The following is a 27839-nucleotide window of genomic DNA, read 5'->3' on the forward strand; positions in this document are numbered from 1 at the left end:
CCATCCACCATCCTCCAGTGAAGGTACCTGATTGTTGATGCATTACCTTGGATACTTTATGGCCTTAAAACTGTAACTTCGTAACTAAATAAATCCCCTTTATAATAGCCGATCCATTTCTGGTGTTTTGCATCCTGGCAGTATTAGAAAACTAGAACATATGCCGATTTACTTTTGACAAGGGTACCAAGTCTGCTCAAAGGGAAAAGAATAATCTTTTCAACAAATGGAGTTAGGAAAACTGGATATCCACATGCAACCACATGCAAAAGGATGAATGTGGTCCCCTACCTCATACCATATACAAAAATTTAGTCAAAATAGATCAATGATGTAAATATAAGAGCTAAAAATTATAAAACTGTGAAACTCTTAGAAGGAAATATAGTCAGGGTCTTGTATTATGCAATGAGTTCCTAGACTTTACACCACAAGCACGAGCACCAGAAGAGAAAAACTAGATAAACTTGTCTTCATCAATTTTTTTTACTTTTATGCATCATAGTATATTATCAACAAAGTGAAAAGATAACCAAGAGAATGGGAGGAATATTTGGAAACCACATATCCAATAGGGGTTTAATATCCAGAATATATAAAGAATCCTTCCAATTCAACAAAAAGACAAATAGCACAATTTAAAAATAGGCAAAGACTTGAATAGATAGACATTGCTCCAAAGACATACATATAGTCAATACACACATGAAAAGATGCTCATCGTCAGTCATTAGAGAAATGTAAATCAAAATCACAGTGAGATATCACCTTACACCCACTAGAACAGCTATTATTTACAAAAAACAAAACCAAAACAGAAAATAAGTGCTGGTGAGGATGCAGAGAAATAGAATTGCTCATACAATGTTGGTGGGAATGTAAAATGGTGCAACCATTGTGGGAAACAATTTGGTGGTTCCTTAAAAAACTTAAACAGAACAATCATATGACCTAGCAATTCTGCTTCTAGGCATATCCCTAAAGGAATTGAAAGCAGGGACTCAGACAGATATTTTTACACCAATGCCCATGGCAGCATTATCCACAGTAGTCAAAAGGGGAAAATAACTCAAGTGTCCATCAACAGATGACTGGATAAACAAAATGTGGTATATACATAAGATGGAATACTATTTAGCCTTAAAAAGAAAGGAAGTCCTGATATGTACTACAACATGGATGAACTTTCAAGATATTATGTACAGTGAAATAAACCAGACACAAAAGGACAGGAATTATATGATTCCATGTACAGTATACAAATAACCAGAAAGTAGAGTACAGGTTGGGGGAAGGAGGGGGAGTGGGGGGTTAATCCATAAAGGGTGCAGAGTTTCTGCTTGGGATGAAGGAAATGCTTTGGTAATAGATGGTGTTGACGGTGTCACAGCACTGTGGATACAAGCAATGCCACTGATTGGCTTGCTTGGGAATGGTTGAGAGGGGAAATTTTATGTTGTATCTACATTACCACAAATAAATTCAAGCAGTTAATACAAAAACAATTGCTTCTATATATATAAAAAGAAAGTGGCAGCTGCTGCTTTTGTTGCCTGCAGAAGCCTTAGCTTTCAGGCTCGTGCAGGAAGCTCAGCCTGAGCTGCAGGCTCCCCGAGTCTACCCTATTTGTGTAGTCAAGGATTGTCTGGCTTAAGCAATGGAATCACCTGTGAGGCTTTTAAAACTGCAGGTTCTCTTATCCTCCCACCCACCCCCTCAGGAATTCTAATTCAGAAGATTTGGGGAGGGCCTGGGAGGCTGAGAGTCAGGTTCTTATCAGACTCCTCCAACCTAATCGCCCCCTCCCCCTGTGGTCTCCTTGGGCTCTGCCACCAAGCAAGTGCAGAGCTGAATTCAACACTCAAACACAGTGCCTGTTAAGCTTGTGCTGTGAGCATATTTGTTTTCCTACTTTTCCCCAAATTTTATTTTCTACTTATTTTAAATTGGATTTTTTAATACAGGCTAGATGGAGCTTGTTTGAATGTAGATGGGAGGTATATAATTTATAAATATGAACCCAAAAAACCTCCCTCTCCAGTGTTCTTCTCTTGACCTGGGCCTAGGGGCAGACTTGGCCCCAATAATGAGAGAGGGAAGGGATTATTTTCTCCAATAAGGCTGAGGTCATTTTCTCTGAGGAAGGTTTTTTAATTCCTAAAAACACAAAACACAAAACACAAACACATATCCCTTTTCTTCCCTCTCCCAACTCACTCTCAGCTGGGAAAACCGTGGGGGCTTCTGGGGCGGCTCCTCATAGGGCCTGTCTGCGAGGGAGGCAATGATGCGCTTGCGATGGCCGAGCAGGTGAACCTTTAGGACCTGGGCAGCAAGGAGGGGAGGGAAGAATAGACGTGAAGTCAGGCTGGGATCACAGGCCCCTCTAAACCTCACCCTTGTGGATCAAACTGTTACCCCTAGGGACAGCTCAAAACTTCAGTAGTCACCAGGCTTGGCCTGCACAGGGGCTGTACTCACGTTGACAAGCTCCAGTTCCCAGAGGTTCTTCACAGTGTCGATGGAGCTGTAGCCACTTGACAGGAAAGAATGGATGTAGTCCTGCAGCCCCAGGGAGTCCAGCCAGGAGGGGACAGAGGAGGGGCTGTTGCCATCATAGCCAAGAGCCTTCACCTGCAGGGTGAGTGGGAGAGGCAGGACTGACATCACAGCATCCAGGACACATACCCTGGGGACCACGGTGGCCCAGGCCAGCTCACATAGACCACCAGAGGGCACGGCTGGGAGAGGTGCAGAACAGTGGGCCTGGGAGAGGATGGGCAGGACTGCTGCTGAGGACCAAGGGGGCCCCACTGGGCCTGGGGGCATTTGTACCCTTGAGTCGATCCCTTCACACAGCCCTTCTGTTACATCTGAGATGAGGAAACCATTGGAACATCCCCTGGTCTGGGGAAGGAGGCCTAGGGGATCAGGCTAGATGGGGGGAGGTTTGCAGAATGCTTCCTACCCTGTGCTCTGATGAGGTCAAGGACCTGGTGGGACAAGAAAATGATGTGAGACTGCAGCAAGTGCTGCATTCACAGATGGGGCTTGTTTGTGCTTCCTGAGTTCTGCCCATGTGGAACAGAAAAGGGGAAGCTCTGCACATGTGGAAGAGAGTCACAGTCCCCCAGAGGCTACTAAAGAGATACAGCCTTCTTATCCAATCTTGGGATCAAAAGGCCTTTCAAACAAACATGATCATCTGGGTTTTGTCTGAAAGGGTGAAGCCAAATCCTAGCCTCTTCCCTATCCTAAGGCCTGTGTGTGTGTGTGTGTGTGACATGGCCCTGATGCTTCCACTGCACTCGGCACCAGCATGTTGGAGGAGTAGAGGCTCAGTGTACTGTACCAGCCCCTGGCTCCCCAGGGAATGGCTGTGCCTCCTTTCTGCTGCTGAGTGCCTCAGGCCTACCTGTGGGGTGCTGGGCTTGAACTGAGATCACTGTAGGCCAGGGATCAGTATATGCTGGCCTGATCTTGAGTGAGTCAGGAGAGACCCCAAAGGGAGCTCCAACTGACAGGCCAAGCCTGTGGGCACCAGACTCCTGAGCAGGGCAGGCCCTAGGAACCTGAGGGGAGTGGGAGCCCTCCGTCCTGAGCCTGACAAGGTCCTCACTGTCCCTAGCACTCTGCCAACTCTCCAGGAGTCTTTGGACTTAGGGAAGAAGTGAACAGGATTCTGTGCTGGCCTCACGGGGCTCCTGGGAGGCGGGGTGGATACCCCATCATGATCTGCATGCCCCAGAGTCAAGCTCCTTCCTGTTCCCAGTTTAGGAGGTGGTAGGGAGATGACCCAGGCTCTGGCAAAAGCCGAGGCTGCAGAGCTGTCCACAGTCACCTTGGGCAGGGACCGTGCAGCCTGGAGGAGCTTCCGCCGGTGCTGTGGGTCACTGATGCCAATCTCCTGCAGGTCTTGCTCTTCCATCACGTTAGACCCCTGAAACAGAAAGGAGAACATTAGGGCTCCTCCTGAACTGAAAGGCCAACTGAGGGTGTCAGCCTGTCACGTCCTCTTGTCAAATTCCTCTTCACCACAGGCATCAAAAAGGAGCAGAGATCCGGGACTCACCATGGAGGCCAGATCAGACCAACAGGTCTTGTGCAAGCAGTGGGCCGTGGTAAGCAGAGGACTCCTGCTCGCTTTCTCTCCCACACCCAGGCAGCTCTCAGCAGAGCTGGGCAGTGCTGGGGCTCCAGAACGTGCACAGGGCACTGAGCAGCCAAGGGCGAGGGGGCATTGCGTGCTCAGGCCTGGCCATGAGCCCTAGTCCACCTCTGGGTGTATGTACGTTTTTCTAGGGAACAGGGTCCATGGCCATTCAAGATTAAGAACTGGGAAACAAATGCCAAGGTTTCTCATAGATGTGACTTTATAATTAGAAAGCTGTAATAACCACCGCAAGCAGGCAACTGGCAGTAGAGGCAGGTACCCAGCGGGATGGGGAGACTGTTGGGAAGAGACTTCCCTAGCCTGGAGAGATGGGTGGGGCAGAGCTGAGCCTGCTTGGGGCAGTTCTCACTGACCTCCACTGGTCCTGCTAGAGCAGATGAGGGGTAGAGAAGAGCCTGTGATATGGTGGGGTGAGAACAGAAATTTCTGGAACCCCCATTGCTCAGTACTAAGCATGATACTGAGGAGGAGGAGGAGGAAGAGGATGGTTTACCGAATATTTATACCATTTCCACCATTACAAATGGTGCTACATGAATACCTTTGTATGTGTGTCACTTCTAGGATGGTTATCAAGAAGAGAAAACTGCTTGGTCAAAGAGCATGTGTACTGAAAATTTTCACAAAGATTTACACTCCCTTCAGTGACTTGAGTGCTAGATTCTGCACACTGTCAGCACACTGTGGAGGAAGGGAGCATTACTGCAGTGTCAGTTTGCACATTTCTTATCATAATTTTATCTCAACCAAGGGCAAGATTGAGCATCTTTTTGTATTTTATTAAACATTTATATAGCACTTACTCCCCCAATCCATATTCTACATGCTTTACATTGTTAACCCATTTAATAATAGGGACTATTGTTATCCCCATTTTACAGCTGAAGAACCTGAGGCACAGAGAAGTTAAATCACTTGCCCAAGGTCACACAGTGTAAGTGTGGAGCAGGGATTCCTCCCTGATGCTTTTGTCTAGTCAGCTCAGCAGCTGAATGTCTGGGGGAGCATCTATGGTTACTTTTCCAGGACTTATCTGTTTATATCCTTTGCTTGTTTTTCTATGGAGTTGTTGGTCTTTTCTATATTGATCTGTAGGAATTCTTTATAGAGTAAGGAAATTAAACTTTTATCTATGAAATGATTAGACTTTTATTTTTCCACCTTGTCATTCATTTTTTAACTTTAATGTTGGTTTTGTTCATGCAGAAGTTTATTTTTATGTATTTGGATTCATCCAATTTTTCTTGTATAGCTTCTCAATTTTGTCAAGCTTAGAAGGATGTTCCAAGATTATTTTTTTAACCTAAATTTTATCTCATTTTCTCCTTGTAATTTTATATTTTCATTTCTTACATTTAAATCTTTTTAATCCACCTGGAATTTATTTTGATGTAAATTTTAAGAGTAAGAATCCAGCTTAATATTTTTTACAGGCCACAAGTTGTCTATTTCTTGAATGATCTTTTTCACATTAATCTTAAATGCCATCCCTTATGTGTCCTAAATTCCTATTTCTGGGACTCTTTTTGGACTTTCTATTCTATTGAGGTGGGTATTATTTACCCCCCTTTACAGATGGGAAAGTTAAGTAGCTTGGGCCAGCTCATGCAGACCATTACCTGTGCAGCTGAGTTGTGGCAACTGCTGGCCGTGGGAGGCTCCTGGAGTCTGTGCAAGGTGACAAAAACTTCTTCCCACAGAGGTCACCCACCAAGCCTTAAGCTCAAGAGAGCTTGGGTGAAGAGAGTCCTGGGTGAGGAGAGCTCTGAAGCCAGGCTGGAAGCTCCTCTCCACTCGGGCTGCAGAACACTCCCTTTGCTGGAGAGTGAGGAAGGACCTGGGCAGCACTCCAGGTCTGAGGCAGCTCCTGAGTCACCCCCGCTTTAAGAAGTCCCCACTAGGTTCCTGAGATTGCTCTGGGAGTCTAGGGTCTGCTGACAGGGAAGGACAGAGAGAGGCGGCCACCTACTCATCTGATAATGACTAAACCTAAGCAAGGACCCAAACTGACCCAAACAGTGACCCTCAAAGATGGAGGCACCGTAGTAATTTTCTGAATTTCTAATGTAACCTGAACATTCACAAGCTTTTAGGGCAACAATAATGCTGAACTGAAGGCTCACAATCAGGAAAACCAGATCCAACCAGAGACAGGGTCTTCATTAGACCCCCAGCCATTAGAACTTCCAGGCTGTATGAAATTTTGAGGAAAAAGAAGCAAGTGGAAACAAAGCAAAAACAAAGGGCTTGAAGGAAAATAAAAGCAAACTGTTGCCAGAGTAAGTCCTGGGTTCAGAGCAGAGGCCTCCTGATTTCCTGTACTTGGTTTGTGTGGTAACTACAAAGGGCTACAAATTCTCAAAGGGCAAGAAACATTTATGGAAGTTACCACACCCTCTTAATTAAGGAGCAAAGGGACCAGTCATTGCTTTCTAGAAACCTCTTCACTGTTCTGAGCTCCCAGTGAGTTAATAATTAGGGAGATAAAGTAAAATACTTCATTCGCCAAAGCAATAAAGTAAAATACTTCACTCGCCAAAGCACTTCAGTTAATAGAAACACATAACTAGTCTTCAGGTCTGCCCTACTTGGAGTTGGTGCTCCACTTGGTTTGGGTCCTTGTCCCCAAGGAAGAGGGGACAGGGTTCCGGGCAGCAGTGGGGGGAGCCCAGAACGCTTCCCCTACACTGGGGTCTGTGCCAAGGGCTTTCCGGGTCCTATCTCATTCTGTCCTCACTTCACAGCAAGGAAACAGGAACAGGAGAGGTGAAGTAACCTGCCGGAGACAACACAGCAAGGGGTGGCTCCGGAGAGCCCAGTTCTCACGTTAGAGACCTCAAGGGAAGAGCCCACCAGAAGCCACCTGTCTTTGTGGGGGAAGTGAGCTGTCCTGGGCTCACACAGAAGATGCAAGAAAACAACACTGGGTCCTGACCATGTCCCAGGCCCTTTACATTTCTCAAGAAATTCTCCCAACAAACTTTGGGATAGGTACGGCCTGCATTATACGGAAAGAAACTGAGGCTCAGAGAGCTAAATTGATTTATCCAAGGTCATAGGGTTAGTAAGTGGTAAAAGGATTGTTAAACTCCATCTGACAAACTCCAAAGTCATGTTCCAGACTCTTTTTACTAGGTTATGTAGGGATTATCAGAGACAGAAGCAAAGTATGGAAGGTGTGGGCAGCAGCCTGTGAGGGACCTGGGTGGAGATCTGTCGCAGGCCTGGGGGTGAGACCCCTCCCTGAGCGTGTGAAGGCTCCTGCAGAATTACATAGTCACTTCCTTGAACAAACATCCCTCCCATGGAAATTCCCTCCCACCTACTTTTTTTCTACCTGAGGAGCAGGAGTATTATTTCCTTCTGAAGTGTACAGAGTTCACATTATTAGGGCTGAATGGACCCCTGGAGAGAGACCACTGCTTATTTTGGAGGTGATGGGATGGGTCTCATGGTGAGGGAGAAAGAGGCCAGGATGTGGGCGCAGGCCCCGGGAGCCAAGGGTCATCAGCGTCTAGGGACGTGGGGCCAGCCGACTCAGTGGGAAACCAGGCCGGGCCGCTAGAACTCAATGACAAATGTGTCCCACTTAGTGACCTGCACAACCTCACACATCATTACTCAGCATCTTTCCAACAGGAAGGAGCATAGCGAAAACTGACTCGGGGTCTTGTGGGAGAGAGATGGGAGGGATTGGTTAGAGGTAAACAGGAAGGGATTATTGTAGGACTCCACAGTTCTTTTTGCCCAGCTTTCTCTGGGCTCCAGGGCTCCGATTACCTTCAGAGCTTTTCTGACCACATGATTTTAGGAGAAAGAAATTCCATGCTCAATAAATATTTTGAATGACTGGAGACTTATGGCTGGAGGGGACACGACTGACACAAAAGAAACAAAAAAAAAAAAAAAAAAAAGAAGAGGCTGAACAGCCAAAGTCAATGTTGCTGACTTCACGATTTTGGCCTTTTTGAGTCCTCTGCAAAGGAGAATTGGGGAGAGGGTGGGCACAATCTAGAGTGGGGAAGAGGGTGCCTAGGGAGAGGGACAATTACCAAGGGCCCTGCTAGGGCAACCAAGCAAAGAGCAATGTCCCGAGGACAGGTGGAGTCAAGCAGGCTCCACATGGAGGTGCCAAGAGGTTGAAGGCAGAAAAGTTCATTGGGCAGAAAAAAACGGTCAAGGGCACACCAGAGCCAGAGGGAACAGCATGGCACAGGCAGGACACGTGAAGAGCCGGCTCCTATGGGAGAGATGACATTGCAGGCAGTGGCAGCATAGGCTGTGGGGCAGGGAGTGGGAAAGGAGGCTGCTGACAGCACCCAGGTTAGGAAGCTAAGGAGCTGAGAGTTTCTGCTCTAGGTAAAGGGAACTGTCCCATGGTGTAATGAGGAAACTGAGGTTCAGCAAGGGGAAGTAACTTGCCTAAGGTCACACAGCCCTGTCCCTGCTACATTCAGTTCACAGAGCTGCCTATTCCCTAGAGCTGCAAATGAGAAGTTCCAAAGCAAAGAAAGATGAGTAATTTGTGCGTATCCCTACAGAATGCCATCCAGGGCTTTTTCCGAGGGACAAAGTCTTAGTAGTCCCCTGGCAAAGGGGCCGAGAATGGTGAACTGGAGAGTGTGCCTGGAAAAAGCTGACTTAAGACCCAAGGATCACTGATCTACAGGAGCCCCAACCCTTGCCCATCATTCTTACATGGTGTGGTGCTCTGCCCATCTCCTTCTGCACAGCAAAGGGCTATGGGTGGCATACAGGGCAAGGAAGGGTCGGTCAGCCAGCCAAGTGGGAGGTCAGGTCTCTTGTCTGATCTCTTGTGAGATCCAGGGCCTAGGGATATTTCAGCTCGCTCCCCTCAGAACAAGCCAGGCCTCAGGATGGAGATGCTTTGGTGGACCCCTGGCACCAGGTTTGGGTGACCTGATCCCTTGACAGGTTGTGAGATCAGCTGGGCTCTCCCCTGGGGCTGGCCGAACCAGCCCCCACCTCCTTCCCAACTAGGAACCTAGGATCCAACAGGTGGCGCAATAAGCCCCCAAAGTCCAAACTCTCCAACATATTCCAACTCTAGCCCTTGCAAGAGAGCCATCCAGAGAAGGACAAGGCTGACAGGCAGGTGGAGAAGCTTGACTTGTATTTAGGGGTTTAAGTATATATGTGTAAGCATACGCAAACATGATTTCTACCATGAGACAGTCGTCCTTGGAGAGTCAAAGGGAAAATCCCCAGTCCATCTTGCTTTGTCAGCATCCTTACAAGGAGAGGCAGCGCTAGGGGCCTTGGCTAGCTCTGGTGTACAGGCACCCTCATTGACACTCACTGCCTGTACTCACTCACTGTCCACACTCACTGATAACCATGCTAGGGGCCCAAAAACATTCCATCTGGGCCTGTCTACCTGGGAAGACCATGTCAAGGGGTGAGTGTCTCATGGGTCCCCAACCTACACCCTCCACAATGACCTATTCAAACAGGTCCTTCCTTCTGGACTCAGAAGTCAGAGATCTCCAGAAAAGAAGTCCACTCGGTGGGGCTGCTGTGACTGTCACAACCCCCCTCCACAGCAGAGAAGGAAAGTAGTATCTGGCTCTGCTGGGGTGCATGGAGCTGGGGTGTGGGAGGCTGATCCACTAAATGCTCTCTAGTAGAGCTGTTCTCCCTTACTCAGACACATATTACCCAAGTCAGACCTCTCTGTGGTCTAGACACATCAGGGCACTGTTTCCAGAAGGCCCATCACAGTAAAAGCAAACTCCTACCCATCGTTGAATACCTGGGCCAGATGTTGTTGTATGAGGGGCTTCTCTGAACTCCCCCAGGCAGGTAAGGCTAGGTTCCACCCATAGCACTTTAGGCAAATCTTTATACTCATACACACCATGGTGTACTGTGACTGTGTGGACAGGTCTGCCCCCCTGGGGAGATGGTGAGGAGGCAGGGGCTGTATGTACATGGCCTTGCCTGAGGCCTGGCCCAGGGCATGCCTTCCACAGTGATAAATGAAGGAGACAGTTGAAGGACACCAGCAGGGAACAATAACTACACACACCAGGCCAAAGGGAGCCACGGGGGCTGGGCCTTAGGGAGTCATAAGGTACACCCACCAGCAGAGGGGAGATGAGTGAGCAAGTGGGGTACGGGTGATGATCAGGGAGGCCCTTCCTGGGAAAGTAGGGCTTGAGCTGGGCCTTGCAAGATGGGCAAGAGTTCGACAGGGGGAGGACATGGCAGAGAGGCATCGGGCTGCAGGAGCCAAGGACAATGACCATGACAATGATATGAAGACTAATAATGGCCCAGATATGGGTAACAAATTTTACTGATTGTCCTCTTTGTTGCAGGCACTGGGCTAGCTGCTTTGCATCCATGTCATTTAGTCCTCACAATAACCTGATAAGGTGGGTGATAACCCCATTTTTACAAAGCAGGAAATTGAGAGAACAAAGTCACTTGCCTAAAGTCCCCCAGGGATCTAGTGGCGGAGCTGGGATGAGAGCCCAGGCAGCCTGGCTCCTGCATATATGGGTGCAGTATCACAGTGAGCCTGCTGAGCGGGAGGCCTGGTGACAGGGTAGCGATAAAGGGGCCATGAGGGTGGGGGCCCAGCAAGAAAAAGCATTTGGGAGAAGCAGACCTCAGTTAAAAGCATAATCAGTGAGTCTGGTGTGGGAGACGGGGCAGGGCCGTTGCTCTTCCAAGTGTTGCAGCAACAGTTGCTAAGAAAAAGCCCAGGAAACGGGATGCTGCCAGGGCCCACCTGCATCCCATCTGAGCTGGTCTGGATCTGTTATGTACCCCAGAAAAGACTACGTTCTTTTAATCCAATCTGGGGGGGGGGCAGACCTATTGTGGGTGGGACCTTTTGATTATGTTGTTTCCATGGAGATGTCACCCACCCAATTCAAGGGGGCTCTTAATCCTTCACTGGAGTCCTTTAAGGGAGCTCACAGAGAGAGTGAGCTCAGATAAGCTAAGAGAGACAGAAGCTCAGAGACATTTTGGAGAAAGCCATTCTGAAACACAAGCCCAGGAGAAGAAGAACTAGCAGACGTCACCATGTGCCTTCCCATGTGGCAGAGTAAACCCGGATGCCACTGACTTTTCCTCAGAGAAGGTATCTACCTCTTGATGCCTTAATTTGGACATTCTCATGGCCTCAGAACTGGAAATTTACAATCTAATAAACCCCCATTGTTAAAAGCCAGTCCATTTCTGGTATACTGCATTTCGGCAGCTTTAGCAAACTGGAACACCATCCATCAGGAAAGACCTAAGGCCTTGGGTCTGGGATCCAAACTTCAGCGGAAAAATTAGGAAACGCTGTGCAAGCTCTCACCTTGTAACCATATAACCACTGTTGTCGCCCAGTAACCCATTTCCCTTACGAAAAGTCTCTGCTTCCCTGTAGATCATAACTGCTGACTATATGGTATTAATTGTAAACGTTATTTTAGTCTGCTTTCATTCCTTTACTTGTTAACTTATGTTTTACAATTGCTGTAACCAGTAACTATATGTTTGCCTCAGCTGACTTTTGTCAATCCGCAAGAGCAGCTTTTTGGGCCCGTGATTACATACTTCCAATTGAACAAATCAATCAGTATCTCTCAACATCCAATGTCACTATCTCCACGTCCCTTTGTCTGAATCTCCTAAAAACCTGAGTTTCTCCAATCTGGGAAAACAGGTCTGAGGCTTGGCTTTCGTTTGGCCTCCTGTTTCCTTACACAGCTCTCTGTAATAAAGTTATTTCTCTCTCTGAAACTCTGACATCACAGACTGGTTTTTGTGCACATCAGGCAGTGAACTTGGCAACAACCTGTCAAACCAAGGTGGAAGGTGCTAGTTTCAAAAGCTCCTGGTTTCTGAACTCTGGTTTCAGAAACACTTGGTGGTAAAGGAGAGAAACTTGACTTCCAATGCTCTTCATATGACCAAGTGGGCTGTGAGAGTCAGGAACCAGGAACTCACCACAGGAGGTCCTCACAGATGGCTTCCCAGCATAAGAGCCCAGGAAATAGCTCAGAGACTGGGAAAGGGCTACAGAGAGGCTGATAGTTGCAGAGAGCTCCTCGGAAGACCCACAACCCTGGCCTTTCCACCTACTTCACTCTACCCAGAAGAGCCCAGGGAAGTAAGGCCTGTCTCTTGTGACATGGATCACAGTGTGGAGGGACAGAGTCCAGGCTCAGGGGCTGGGGGCGGGGGGCAATGCATCTGGGCCTTGCCGGCAGTCAAAAGTTAGCCCCCTCTAGCATCAGATCTTCAGTCAAATAAAGACCACTATATTCTGATGAAAGAGTGACAACTGGCAAAGGTAGCCCTAGACTGGACTCACCTCCCTAGGAGGTTTATCCTCTCCAGAAATGGTTTCCAGGATTTATGCTTGCCCTATGCCCTCCTGCTTCAGCCTTATTTCCATATTCAGTACAGCCTCTCTCTCTCCTCAGACAATAACCTGGTCGTTTCCCCTGCCATTTGTCTTAAAAATGCAAACACTAAAATTTCATCTTATGAGGCGAGACAGAATGACACAGAGCTATTGTCCTGGACAGATTTCGCCCCCAGGGAAAAGACTGATAATGCTGTCCTTCTCCCTGCAGCCCCTTCTCCTCTCTCCCTCCACCTCCCACTTCCTTTCTCAGGAGAGCAAAATGACAGTGAGAGGGAGAGGCAGACCTCTAGGAGCAGGAGACCCTGGGAAGAGAAGCTGCAGACAGAGGAGGCGCTGGAGGGGGAACGTGTGCATTGGGGACTCAACCTGGATACACACGAAAATGCAAATTCAGACCCCAAGAGCAGAGCAGGCTTCCTTAAATCAAAGGTGGAGAGGACAGAAGGCCGGAAGGCCAAGGGAAGAGACCCAGCGAGCCAGCAGGGCGCCAGTGGACGCCACACACCAGTAACTGCATTGATTTGTGGGGCCTGCCTGCTCAGAGAGAGGCACTGCTAAAGCTCATTAACAAATAAACAGTTCAGTCAGCGAGAGAGGCTCCCATCTCTGGGCCAGATGCAGGATGCCCGTCCCCACTGGGCCCTCTCCCCATCAATTTTCAGCAAGGACCTCTATGTGCTGAGGAATTAGCTCTCAGGGCTCCTCAAGCATTGGCTGATTTGAAGTGATATTTTACTGTCTGCCTTCAAGAATGTTTGTGGTAGATTTGCACTGTGCCCTGCCCCGCACCTCTGTTCTCAATTCCTCCCCATATTAAAATATATATATATTTCTGAGAAGTTATACAATTTCATTATGGAAAAATGGGAAAATATTGAGAGCACAAAGAAAAAAGTAAAAACCACTCACAAAGAACTACCATTTTAATGTATTTTTTCTAGGCGAATTATTATTTTTTTAAAGTGAGAATGGGATGACTTCTACCTTTTTCGTGCATTTTTCTAAGCTTTTATTTTAAAAACAAAATTTAAGCAAAATTGGGATTATACCACGAATATTATTTTTTAACCTGCTCTTCTCATATATATTGCAAACAATTCTCCCTGCCGTTTAACTCTCATGAGTGGCTGCCACGCACTCCAGCACCCAGCATGCTGTAACTTAACCCGTCGCTGGACTTTTAGGTTTCCTCCAGTCATCTCAAATGCTGGCTAGATGCCACTGCAGGCAATTCCTTGCAATCCCCACAACAGGCTACTTGGCTGTAGCACTGGAATTGCCCTGGGCACCATCATTTGGGGTGCAGGTCCCTGGTCTAAGTCTGGACCAAAGTATGCAGCTGGGGTGACACTAACCAGGCATGTGCCCTTGCAGATGGGAAACGAAAGGGGAGAGGGATGTGTGCACGCTCTTCTTCTCCAACCCAGAGAGTCCCAGGCTCAACGAGTCTGGGGCATGAGTGAGAGGCTAGGCTATGGAGGGTGGGAAGAGGGAAGAGGAATTGAGGAGGAGGGGGTAGGCCTTGAAAATCTTAGCAACAATGGAAAACACAGGCCGTGCTCCCTGAAGCACACCTGCTTTCACTCATCCAGGGGTCTAAGGGCTTTCTGGATGCCAGCTACCATGCAAGGCACCTGTGGTACAAAGAAATAAGAACTGGGTTCAAATCCTGGTTTGCTGTTATTGGCTCTACAGCAAGAGCCAGTAGGCAAGTCAGAAGCTTGTAAAACAAGAAAAAAGCCACTGGCCTCATAGGGTTAAAAGAAATAATGAATGTGACCCTGCTGGCAGGAATCAGGTGTGCTTGTGTGACTGCTTGTGTTCATCTGTTCACTGCTGCCTGGCCAAGTTGACCTCTGCATCCTCCGAGGATTCTGTACCAGAACTTCTTAAAGTGGTCTCAAATTGACACCCTTCCCTCAACTCACAGCAGGCACTTTAAAAGCTACCACCACCCTTGGCAATAGGAGCCCCTCAGCCTTGACCCACACTTCTCTGCTTTCCTAACTTCCCCCACACCAGCTATACCTTTGTCCCCATCTCAAGAGACAAAATGTAATGATAAGGGAAGAGTGACTCGTTCAAGAGAAGGGGAAAAAGAAATATGTTACCGGTTCCTAGTCCAGAAGCCTCCATGGGTGACCTCAGGAGGCCCTCTCAAGCTCTTCTTCTTGAGAAGAGCTTTCAAGACTGGATGCAACAGGCAAGGGAGACGGGGAACACTTCCCCCCCTCCCTCCCCGTTGCCTTGCGGAGGCAAGGCCCCCTTCTGGCCCTGGCTCTCCCAAGCAGGTGCTTGGTCTCCCTAGCCTCTCTGCACCAGGTGTAGCATCCTTCCCAGCCCTCTGCTGACAATCCCCCCCGGCAAAGGCATATAATAAGGGACCTGGAGGAGAACCTGGATCTCCTGACTCCCAGTCCAGTTCTCTTTGCAAATAGGTAGAATCTTGAGTTTTCTCTTGAACATTTCCCCAGCCTGTTTATTTAACTGTGGGCTCAGCAAACTTCACAGAAAGTGGAAGGTGGGAACATCTGCCACTGACCCTGTTGCGATGGAGGCTGCTGCAGGTCCAGGAAGGCTTATGTGGGGTTTGATTCAATTCTCAGACTCTTGGTAAAATAGTGGGTAGATGGCATGGCCTGCCTGACCCAGGCTGACACCTGGGCAGTGATGCACTAGCTCAGCTCTCCTGTGCTGGGCTCTGATGTTGAGGAGATACACTGAGCACGAGGCCCAGATGTAGCATCTTCCTGAAGAAGGGGGCTGTGGGGATTAGAGTGGGATGGCAAGAGAACCACACGGGGCGAAGAGACCCAGCTTTGTGTCCCAGCTCGGCAATGTGTTTGATGAGCAAACATAGGCAAATTGCTTAATCCAAGAGGCCTGCATCTGGTGTCCATGGACTCCAGGAGCTCACGGATGGGATTCAGGGATGCATTATAACTGACATTTGATGTGTGAGAAGGTCTACGGCTTTAACAGGGAGGTCTGGGCCTCACCAACCTGTGACTGGGCATCACTTTGCTCATATGTAGGGTAAGGGCTGGTTTGGCTACATGATCACTGCCATTCTAAAATGCCAGGGGCGACACCTCTGCAACCCTTCACACCAAGATGTCAGCAGTCGAAACCTATGTAACAGATCTATTAGTCAACCCAATTCCATCCTAAATTGCAGTTAGTGAAATTAGCAGACTTGAAAATAGGTATTTAAAAGAAGCTCTCAAATTTCCTTCTACTATAAAGGGGACTGGAGAATGCCTGAGCAATACCCAGGACAAAGAGAGCTGAGCTCCTTGTATAATTCCAGCTGCTGTCACTCTGACTTACTCCATATGGTCATGCAGAGCGAGAGAGAGAGAGAGAGAGAGAGAGAGAGAGAGAGAGAGAGAAGGAGGGGCGAGGAGTGAGAGCATGAGTGAGCATACACGTGTATGCTTGGAAAGGGGACCAAAGCAAGCCTGACTCCTGTCTCATGTTTAAAGAGCTGCCCTTGGCCAGGCTCCCAGAGACCAGGGGATGGGGAGGACTCAGCAGAGATGAGAAGCACCTGGTGCCAGCATCAACTCCTGGAATACTAAGGAGTTAAGGTTTTTACATTTCCACAAAATTTAGTCCAAGAGGGAGGATCCACACTTGTCTAAGAGTATTCCTTTCAAAGTCTTAACTCTATCAATCCTCTGATCCCCCAATTGAAGAAAATCTCCTACTCAGGCCCTACTTCATGCTGGGGCACATAAAATTCTGACAAAGCCACCAGCTCAGAATGCACCAGCAAAGAAATGGGTGGGCCAAGACTGGTGGAGAGGAAGTTTAGGCAGTGAAGCATTCCTACAACAAAGTCAGGGCCCCTTGGAGTCTGGGGATGGAAGAAAGCAAAGGAAGGGAGGTAGGAGGAGGGGAGAGGAGACAGCCTGGGAAGCCAGGGTAGGAAACAAAGGGCATAAGCCCCACGGCTCACATGCAGCCCCACTGCTCAGGTGAAGAGAAAGGAGCAAATCCAGGATAGGAACAGGAGGGAACCTCAGGGCTTCATGGAAGCCAACAAAGAAGGACCTCTTGGCTGGAGTTTATGCCTTTCAGCCCTCTCATGGCTTTTTCCTCTTCAGCTGTCACCTCTCTCCAACAGTCTCAGAAACAGACAGGAAAGCAATGGGAGCCTACTTGCCACGTGGCAGATGCCTGTAGAGAAATAAATTGAGGGGAGGAGCAAGAGGCCTCCCTGACTCTGGCCATACGAAGCAACTAGCCTACTGACTCAGTCTCTGCTTCCAACCCGCCCTGAGCCTGCTCCCAGACCCATTTCCATTCTTCATTTATCCATCTGCCCAGCCTGACTGCTTACCATGTGCCTGCTCTCTAAGACACCTGTGAGCCTAAGCTGTGCAGATGGACACTGCCTCAAGGGGCTCTCAGTCTTGTGAGAGGCACAAACAGGAGACCCCCCCCCCCCAAACTCAGGGCTCAGAGACCGTGGGGCTCCCCTACAGCATGGCTTTCAAGGCCTCTCGCAGTCAGGTCTATCCACCCGTCCTGCCTAGTCAGGTCCCTGCCCTTCAGTGGACTCTGGCTGGCCTCCCTCATCATCACAAATATGACTTGGGACCCTCTCCCTTGCTTTTCCTCTCCCTGTAACTTTTCCCCATCCCACAACCTCTACAGAACCCCCAGACAGCAAGTGTAACCCAGAGGTGGGAGAGGGGACAGACCTGGGCCAGAGCCACTTACTGGCTGTTTGTGCCTAGGTATGTGTCTCCACCCTCTGGGCCTGAGCTGCCCCATCTGCAGCTGGAGCTAGACTGACAATCCCTCCCAGGGTGGCGTGCCAGCTCCATGCCTGGCATACGGTAACACTCACTCAATGCAGGTTCTCCTCCTATCTGCACTCCTGTAGCACTTGGGTCTACCACAACACTTAACATTTAGCTGGTCCATTGTTTTTATTGCTTTATGTGCCTTGTTTGCCCAGCTGGATTGTAAAGTTCCTTAAGACACCTACTTTATTTGCTTTTCTGATTTCAGATACATTCATTGTAGGAAATGCAGAAAATCTATTATACTCCAAAAAAGAAAATGAAACCACTCATAATCCTCCTGAGATAACCACTGAAAACATTTCAGCTTACTCCCTTCTACCTCCTGTGCATACATGTTTTCTTTTGCAAAAATTACCATATTGCTTATTTATGAATTTTTATATCATGATTTCTTCACTCAACACTACACATTTCCCCACATCAGACAATCTTCAAAAACAGCTTTTTTAAAGGTCTGCATAATGCTCCAGTATCAGGACCAACATCATTTATTCGATCCAGACTTCTATGAATGGAGGTCAGGCTGAGTCTTCAGACGCTAAGACCTGTACCAGCAGGCTTAGAGCCAGAAACTTGTCAACCACCTTCTATACCTTTAATGCTGATGAAATGCATTTCCTCCCCTTTCCCTAAGAAAGCCTGTTTCCTATGGACAGGGTCTGTGGTAAAATACGAAACTGGCTATGATGCATTAGCCATTGTGGTGAACTGGCCAGCAGCTGTCTAGGCCAGACTCCCCCACCTCTGTCTCCCAGACTCTGGGGTCAAGCCCTGCCAGCCAAGGGAGCATCTGGTGGCCCCCAACACTCTGACCCTAACCCCTCCGAATCAAAGATCTTTTCTGCTCACAGACAAGAAAGAGAGAGTGTGGGTAAAGTTCAACTTGCAGTACTTGCCTGTCTAGGTCAATTATCACATCACAGGAGGAACAGCCAAGAAAAGACTGGACCCACGGAGGCCAGGAAGGTGGTTTTCCATTTTCTGTGTGGCCCCAAAAGGTAAACCATGGATCAAGGGACAGAAGCCACAGGGAAACAGATTTTGGCTCAATATCAAAAATGCTCTGAATCAGTCTGCGCAAGGCTAAGAATGAATTGGACTACTCCTTTGTAAGGTAATGAGTTCCCCATCACTGAAAAAAAAACATGGCAGAGATGATTCAGATGGGATTCAGGCACAGTGGGATTGTTAGACCATAGGATGCTAAAGTCCTTTCTAACCATGAGATGGAGTTGAGTGATTCCCACACATGCCCTGTACTCCTACAACAAACTCATAGGACCCTGTCATAGGGAAATTCCACAACAGGACCTAGTCTGGTAAACACCCTCACTTTCCAGATATTCCTAATACATCTAGAGCATGGCTTCCTCGGAGCTACTTGTACATCTTGTAGAAGAGTCTCCAGGGCATTTTAGAACCAAGGGAAACTTTTGCAGCCTACTGAAAACCAAAATGCACAGTGATATACCATAGCTAATGTGATATGAATTACACCATACGCAATGAGGGCATGTTTCAATAACAAAAATGCCCACCTTCTTGAGTGTTTTTTTTTTCTTCTTCTTCTTTCTGGTTGCTAAAACTTAATTAGCTTTATAGCTCATCTGGCAATTACATGCAATTAACCATGCATGGCTACTCAGGCCACTCTAGGTATCTGAAGTACAATGCTCAACTGAGATATAAACAGCATGCCAGATAACCCCGCTAGAGCCGAGAGACCTAGGCCTAGGGAGTGATGTGGTATATTTAATAGAGGCCCTAGGTCTTGCATAGACATTTGGCCCAGGGACAGAATTCCCCAGATGCCCGCCCAGCTACTCTCTGGTCTGGAAGCACAGGGAGTGGCAAGGAGGCAGTTTCAAGGAGTTTTGGCTATTCAAGGGTTAGGAAGCTTATCCTTTCCAAAATTAGCAGAGGGACGGATGAGAAGTAGATATTGACTGATTATGTTTCCTAAGAGCTCAGCCTCTAAAACACCAAAGCACGGGATGGGGAACATTCTGTGATCTGCAGCCCATCCTCACTTGCCTATCTGATGGTCAGTCTGAGAGGGCTAAGGCTATGAGGTATGCCCAGAGACAGAAGGCTGAGTGTTTAACTCAGAACCAGGGGCCAACCATTCCTACTCACTTGCTGAGCCCCCACCTCCATCCTGGGTTTGTCATCTTTCCCCAAAGGAGATGGTGAGTTAGGGGTTAGGCCACAAGAATTATAGATATAATTAGTTTAATTTTTGAAAAGAAAATAAATCACCACTTTAAAACTTACAATTTATAAAGTTGGAACACCCCCCTCACGCTGCCCCCCCCCCCCCCCCGAAGCTAGCTTTGGAAGGGTAGTTGAGCTGTCCTAGTCAGGTTCCCTTCTGGAAGCTTCAGGCCAACTCCCTGGGGCAGGCTGCTATTTGGGAAGAAACAGATGCAACCCCTTCCACCCCTGCCAGCAGGAAGCCCACAGAGACCCACATTGGAGAGAAGGGAAGGGGGTGGGAGCTCTGGGCTGACCCTGGCACTGCCCCTTACCAGAAGCAACAGAGCTGGGTTAGAGAGAGATCAGCTTTGCAGAGAGAAGGCACTCCACATCAACTCAGGACCCAGGTCCTGTGAAAACAGGGAACAGGCCTACCAGGAAACAAGGAGGAAGGGTGGGGAAGGGTTCGCTAGATTCACCTCAAACCAAACTCCGGAGACAACACATGCAAGTAGGTTTCTTGGAGCATATACTTGGTTATAGCCTCCCTCCCCAACCCCACATATAGGAAAGGGGCCGCGGAACACAGTGGTTAGAGCATCCCTCCTCTGCCAATTACTGGCAGTGTGACCTTGGACAAGCCACTTATTGCTCTTTACCTCATTCTTATCTGGAAAATGGAGACGATAATATTAGCAACCTCAGGGCTATGGGGAAGAAGGGTACCTAGCAACCTAGCACAGTAAGCACCAGCACCAGGTGCCAGCTATCACGGCTATTACTTTGGTAAATGTCTCCTCCTGGGGATGCCAGGGCTGACTCTGAGGTGAGCTGAAGCCCTTGGCTCAGCCTGCTGTCCTGGCTGCACTGCCATGAACAACCCACAAGAATGACCCGGGGAGGGCTTGCCAGGAGAGGGACAGACGGAGCACCAGATCCTAAGCCCAGGGTCCTAGCCAGGTCTCTCCTCTGTGGGGAGCCAGAGGACTAGATAAGAGTACCTGAGAAAGACCTTTGTGTTTTGTGAGACAATAGTAAAGAATTATAGCTCAGAAAAGCTACTAATCCTCCAAACTACCTCCTTAGCCTCTCCTCTGGGCCATCTCTGAGGCCATGGTCTCCACCCCAGGTTGTTGGCCTTGGCTGGGCAGGGAAAAGGCCTTTCTGCTGGAGACCGAGGCTCCCTGCTTCCATAACCACTCACCTGACTGCAAAATTTTGGGAAATAAAGGAAACTTCTGGTATCCAGCTGAGATAAGTCACCACAGGGAACCTGCCCACCAAAGCTCCTGACATCTGGCTCGGAATAAGCTGGCCTTGGCATCTCACCAGGGAGGGGGCTAAGGTCTGCAATATTCTCATGGGACAGAGACTTGTAAAGAGCTCTCCCTAATGAACTGTTCCTGGGCAGCGTTTATAAGGAGACAGAGCTTAACAAGAAGGCACATGAAGCTAGGCTGGCTTCCTGGATGTTCCCTGGGATATGGGTCCACATACTGTTTGAAATTCCAGTAGAAGTCACAGGGGCACTAGGGAAGCACATTTCCACTGGGCAGTGCCCAGCCTTTGTGGAGGCCTACAGGCACTTACCAGGAAGCGGACATCATCAAAGCCATTCAGAAGTAACTTGCTCTCATACTGCTGCAGCCCAATCGACTCCAGCCATTCCCCAATGCTCTGCTCCAGCGTCCGCGAACCTGACGAGAGAGTAATCGGCAGACGCTTGAAAAGGGAAAAACTATTAAGGCGGTAGCAGCGGCACTCAGAGGAAGACAGATGGCATTGCCACATCGTAGTCATTACCATAAAGCAGCCAAACTATGTACAAGAGACCAGAGAGCAGTGGACACGCAGCTCGTCTTCTGTGCACAGGCCACAGACGAGCCCACCTGGCACTGTACACACACTTCCTAACCTGGGGCAGTTGCCACCCTCTCACACCCCCTCGGTCTGAGCGGCTCCAGGGGTCGGTGGCACATGCATGGTATCTGCCACAAGTTTGGGGAAGCCAACCCCCAATTGTCTCCAGGCCAATTCCTTGTCAGCGGTCACACTGAGGTATTTCAGTCTGTTCCCACAGGCATAGAGGCAGGTCAGGAAGGCTCCTAAGTGCCCATAAGCCCCGCTGATCCTCTCATCCATGCAACTTCTGGAGCCCCGGCACCACTGGGACAGAGGGACAAGTTCTCTGACCTTGCAGCATAAACCAGTCAAGAGAGAGTACACATCTTCATGCAGCTGAGGGACGCAGGCACACAGCGAGGCCTCTGAGAGGGAAGCAGCAGCGGTGGCTCACAGGGAACCAGCACATGCAACACAAGCAGCACACGACACAGCATGGGGAGAACAGAGATTTTTACTTGTTTTCCCCCAGCAGTCCTGGAATAAGCAAACCATGGCCACCAGCGCTTTGTGTTCAGAGGCTCAGGGCAGCAAGGGGCTGAGTGGGGCACATGGGCCAAGGCCTGGGGATCAGGCTCAGGTGTGGCTCTGCTGTGATGGCAACATCACATTCCGACTGGCTGCACGGCCAGCGGGGACAGAGCCCAGTCCACAGCTAGATGCTGGCAGCTCAGGCCACCCCCCGGGCCAGGGCACTGTCTGAAGGGCAGCCTTCTCTGGCTGGGCTGTTCTTCAGAGGCTGAGCATTCATTTTCGTTTTCTGAGAGTGGCTGTTCCTGTGCCTTGCTGGCCTTTCCACATGGGAAGTAGACAGGCAGATTCAGTTCTTGATTAAAGAAGACAAAACCCAACCAGATCAAAGAGAGAAAAAGGAAGCAGTCCTCTGTCAGCTGAGCTGTGGTGGCTTAAGTCTATTCACATTCTGTGCTGTCCTTCCTTTGGCTGAGTGATAAAGACAGCAATTGTCTTTCCAGGGTCTTCAGATCTTGACGGTTCTCTTCTAAAGATGAGCAAGGAAGGGAAGACATTTATTTGCTATGCTCCTTGGTTTGGACAGGAGATACTGATGGCACAGGAAGGAAAAAGTTCAGCCCTTCCTGGAAGATCTTAGATGTTCTGAGCTGAAAGCCTTAACCTCCACCTACTTCTCAGCTTGTCTGCTGAGTCTGGTTCTCATGCACAAGAACAAATAAAAGGAAAAAAAAAGAAAAAGGGAGGAAAAACAGGTGCAAGGAAGGAAAAAGAAGAGCCAATTGCAAAAACGTCACCTTCAATGAACTCTCGCTTCGGTGAAAGTCATTTGGTTGTTGCTGGACACTTTCTGTCCCTCAGGGCAGGACAATACCAACTTGCCTGGTTATCTGAGACCTGGTGACCAACTGCCCCAGCCTCCACCCCCTCCTGTGTCCTCTGCAGAACAGACGGTGGTCGGGGACTGGGCAGCCTCCTGGATGCCCACTGCAGCAGCACTCCAACATGCCGAGTCTGGGGGATACGTGGGCTCCCCCGCCCTTCAATGGTAAGTCTGCTCCAGGACCCTAAATGGCAGGCTCTTCTATCCCCACAAAGTCCAGTGTCCCTGGTTGCCCCAGCTGCTGATTCATTCCTGCTTGTAATCCCCCAACCAGGCAGTTGTGGTCCTGTCTGCTGCCGGTGGTTGTGTGCTCTTAGAGAACTGCAGCAGAATGCTTTGTCTAAAGGCTCCTGGGCTCCACGCTGCCTGCTGCCGGTTCCACAGTCCTTGCTCACTCTCTTAATGCCTGTCCCTCCCCTTCCTCCCCTCCCCGCCCTCCTCCCTTCCACGCTCAGGAAAATACATCAGGGATCGGACATCAGAGCAGAAGCCGGTGCTACTGCTGCTGAGGGAGAAAGGAGACAGAGCAGCACTAGCATCAGACCAAAATGACAGATTTACCAATATCTGATGTTTGCCAGTATAAATGAGTATAAACGACAGAGATGGTGAAACTTTACCTCCAGCTCAAGGGGCTGGAAACAGCTCTGAACTGAATTACCAGGAAGAGCAGAGAGGGACCATTCCTACAGCTTCAGCCCACAGTTTCTAGGACAGGGAAGAGAGGAAATAAAGGAATGATGCTATCCTGGGTACACAGCCCACTGGAAAGGAAGCCCCCCTTCCCCACCTCCCACACCAATCCAGGAATGATTGTGCCAGCTGCCAAGAAGCATAAGCCAAGGGTATTAGCAAACAATCAATGAAATAAGGATATTATACTTGATATCCCTCAGGTAGGCATACCAAACAACTCAGAAATAGACTTCTCTCTGGGCCTGCTAGAGCTTGGGGGAGAAGCACCATACCCAGAGCAAGCCACTTGAAATCTGGTGGAGGAGGGGAAGGTAGAAGAGTGGTCAAAGACAAGAGGAGACCAGGACCAAATCCCAAGTAAATGGTGGAGAAGAAGAAAAGGTAATTTATGTACAGAAACAAAATCCAGGGACCACATGTCACCCTGTAAATATGCTAGGAGGCACCTGCATCCCAAGAGGCTGGAGACGGGCACTGGCGAGAAAGGGTTTTGCATACAGGGAGAACAGGCCCCAGAAGGAGTCTGCAGTTAACAGCTACTCAACAGCTAAAACAGGCTGGCTTTCATAAAGGAAAGCCAAATGATTCTCTTCTGCTTGACAGGCAGGTGAAAGAAGGAAGAGTGGGGTGGGCCGGTGGGAAGGCTAATACTCCCTGGACTCCAGAGAGTGGAAGTTGGCACAGAGATGAGTTATAAAACACGTCTGTCGGGGATTCTGGTAACTAGCTCCAGTGCTAGCAGTTCAGGGGCCCATGGCCCCAAAACAGGACTGAGGGTGCTATGGCCTGCCCTTCAGGAGATGATCCTCTGCCAAACTGGTCGCAGCTGGGCAAACTCTGTGCATGGTTAAGGTCTGCCTGCTGGAGGGCTTGCTCTTTTTCCCAGATTGGCAACCCCACATCTCAGGTCTCTTTTCTTCAATCGTGAAGCTCAAGGACAATCTGAACCCTGATACTGACCATTCAAAATAAACTAATTCTGCTTTGGTCTCAGCTAAGGATGGTACTCCCTGAGATACTGAGAAAGGCCCCTCTTGACCCATCAGACAGTTTATGGGCAGGCCTGAACCCACCCTTTCCATGCTTCATGGCCTGGCAGCAGTGCAGACATAGGAGGTGGGACCTTGCAGCACGGGTGGTCACATGTCACACCCACTGTTTAGGGGGCCACCCCTGGGGGTCTGCTGTTGACTTTCCCAAGCCGGGGTACGGAGGACAGTTCAACTCAATGAGTACTAAAAACAAGACCATGTTTGGGATTTAGAAACCCAGAGGTGTATTAGAACCAACTCTCATCACTCACGAGTTCAAAGGGGCCAGGAACCAGTGGGTGGGACCAGACAGGCAAGGAAAAGAGCCCAATTTCACCACTTCCAAGGAGAAGGACTCTTCCCACAAGGGCATTTTCCAGAGGTGCGGCAACATCTCCTGATATATCAAACCCAAAAGGCAGTCTTCTGCTTCTGACCCAAAGCTCTCAAAGACCTGTAAGTGATTTAGGCTCCTTCTCCTTGGACATACACAGCGGGTGACACGGAAGCAGAAAGTTGCCTCAACTGAACTGACTGCTATTGATCCCTGGCTGTCTCCAAAGGAGTAGTGTTTGTCTCAGTCCTAAATCTCTATTTCCAAAAAACACTTGACCCTTGAAAAAGCTTGCAGACAACAATAGTGTGAAATTGCTTGACTAAGAGTAAGTGATTGCCTAGAAACTGATCCACAAACTCTTAACCAGAAGAGTCACCTGTGAGGACCCTAGCATAATCCAAGCCTGACAAAGAGACTAAACCCAGCTCAGCCCTCTCTGACAGGGAAACAAGGCTGCTGGAGGGAGGGTGGCTCCAGGAAACCAGGTTTGAAAAATGGTGGAGGGATACCCTTTTCTTTAGATTTCTCAATACAAGTAAGTAATAACTTCATGGATAAAAAATGAGCATAGCTATTACTCATGGAGCACCTCTTTAGCTCAAGAATTTGCATATATTATCCATTAACAATAATCCTAAAAGGTAAGTACTATTAGTCACATGTTGTAGATGGGGAATTAGGGGATAAGAGAAATTAAGTGACTCGCCCAAGACATGTATGGATCTAGAGCCAGAATTTGAACCCAGGGCTATGAGGCTCTGGAGCCCATGCTCTTTCCAGCATGCTCCATGGCCTCAGCAGCTACTTTCTCTCTGATGTGCACTCATTCCTATCTATCAAACTTGTTACTAGGGCCATAAGCTGGTGGAAGAACTGGAGGTGCCAACTGAGGCTAACAGATCCATCCGGGATGGAGCCTCCTGAGTGAGCAAGGAATGCCACCTGTTTGGTGCAGAAAGGCTTTTTCATCAGTGAGGAGGAAAGCCAGGCTCCCCACTGAGCTGCTTTTAGCCCAGGTGCCCTAGTCACAGGACCATCTTCAGAAACTCTGGGAAAAGGGGTGTGAGAGTTACTCTGGGAGATACCTTTAAGATCTTCTCACTAGATAAAATAATACGACCACAATCCTGTTGTCAAGGAAAACAGCCCACAGTGATATCAGACATGGCCTCCCCAGTTCGCTCTGCAAACAAAGAGAACTCACCACAGGGCTTAGAAAAAGAGAAGGATGACCAAAGTAGCAATGGTACAGTAGTAAAAATAAGTGATTAAGTAAACAGCAAAACGGAGAAACAGGCAAAAAGAGGAAAGAGCAAAGCCAACCTCTTCATGCTCTGCCACTGTCAGGGATCAGGATAACTAGAGGCAAGTTCTCATGAAGATTTAGTACCAGGGCCACCTGCGAAACTGAGGAGGCCATCACCGAGGTGTACTTCAATTTAAGCTAACAAAGGAAGTCTACATTTACAAAACTAATTGAGTAAGTGGCAATCATTCCTATTTTTTAAATTTTCCTAAATGGCACCTTCCCCAGAATGCCTCAAATTCAATTTGCACACTTTCCCCTCCAATATATAAAAAGTCATGGCTCTAAAAATAAAAGTGAGATGGGAATATCTTGATATATGAGTTTCTGAATTCCCAGTGCTGAGGGCAGCAATTGTAAGAGTGTGACATGATCTGAGGCTGATCTTTCTCATCCCCCTAAATGTCTGTCATTTGGGTTAAAGAAACACCCGAGCCAGAAAGAACCAAAAGCTGGAAAGGCATGTGTCCATGGAGGAAATGGCTGCTTGGTACCATACCTGAGATCATCTGCTGTTCCTGAGAAAAGTCAATCCCTTCTCCAATAGAACTCATGATTTTCTCAATCTGAAACAGAAGAAAGAGACAAGAAAGAGAGAATGTCAGGTTTGGGTTAAACCAGTGCCAGCTCAACATCAGTGCCTACTGGGCACTGACCTCTGGGCAGCTCCAGGTCTCCTTTAGATGATTTGCAGGTCTAGCACCAGCCCTGCAAGGTACTGGAACTCTGCTGCCCAGGTCTAAAAAAGCCCTTCTCTGGCCATAGCTCTGACAGGGTCTGAAGACATGCTCTGAAGGGAGTGAGCTGGTGACTATCTGGGCTTGCCTTCTAGAAATGTCAAAGAGCTTTCCTTTCATGGAACTTATACATTACACCCCACAACAGTTCTACCAGACCCAGCTGAGATTGGGTAGAGGGTGCAGGAGCAGACCAGACCCAGCACACTTCACTACTCATGATGAAACTTAAATTCCATCAGAGTAGAGACTTCGCCAGCTTTGTTCCATGCTATACCTGAGTGCCTAGAGCAGGGCCTGGCAAATAGTTAACTGATCTATTTGTCAGCTCTAAGGCATGATGACAATATCTAAGCTGAGGCAAGCAGGGCAACTGCACAAAGGAACCTCCTGGAAGCCAAGGTGGGGCAGGAACATAACCCTGAAGGGAAGATCTTCCACTCCCTGGAGTCTAGCAGTCCTGGACAGAGCTCTGGATTCAGGGCCCAAGAAGAGGCCCGACCCCCACCCTTCCTCTGGACCGCAGCAGAGTGAGCAATTCTCAAACCATCTAAATGTCTGCAGCATTACCCCCTATACAGAACCCCGTCCCACCCATCTGGCTTTGGTCACACTGGGCTAGATCCAAGCCCACTGCCCCACCCCACCCCCACACACTCCACCCCAGGAAACCTGGCCAGGGGCAAGAGCAGGCCGTGAGGATGAGGCCACCTTCTCTTCCTATCCTCTTCCTCCTTTTTGGGTCACAGTGATAATGAGCTCATTTACTGCTCTTTTTCCAAAGAAATGAAAAGAGGACCTTTTGTACCAGGGCTTGGATGAGCTTTCCTCTAAGTGCAAGTAAGGAGCCTGGGTCTGACAAGAACAACAGTGCTCCAGCCAGCCTCCAGCTGG

At 48.7% G+C, this 27839-nt stretch overlaps 1 protein-coding gene across 9 annotated transcripts in view; it reads right to left on the bottom strand.

Moving 5' to 3' along the window:
• The window catches only part of ANKS1A (ankyrin repeat and sterile alpha motif domain containing 1A), a 240219-nt gene that overhangs the window by 25623 nt on the left and 186757 nt on the right, over nt 1-27839 (bottom strand). For 8 of the 9 annotated variants that reach the window (XM_037843766.1, XM_037843767.1, XM_037843765.1 and 5 more), the window contains 5 exons: nt 26708-26774; nt 21173-21279; nt 3842-3940; nt 2482-2634; nt 2218-2325 (listed from right to left, as the gene is read on the bottom strand). In XM_037843766.1, the coding sequence (XP_037699694.1) occupies nt 2218-2325; nt 2482-2634; nt 3842-3940; nt 21173-21279; nt 26708-26774 (534 nt within the window). Of the gene's footprint in view, nt 1-2217; nt 2326-2481; nt 2635-3841; nt 3941-5793; nt 5881-21172; nt 21280-26707; nt 26775-27839 lie in introns of those variants that run through there. The other variant, XM_037843774.1, reaches the window with a different exon arrangement.

Source organism: Choloepus didactylus, chromosome 7 (assembly GCF_015220235.1).
Source record: "Choloepus didactylus isolate mChoDid1 chromosome 7, mChoDid1.pri, whole genome shotgun sequence".
Lineage (NCBI taxonomy): Eukaryota > Metazoa > Chordata > Mammalia > Pilosa > Megalonychidae > Choloepus > Choloepus didactylus.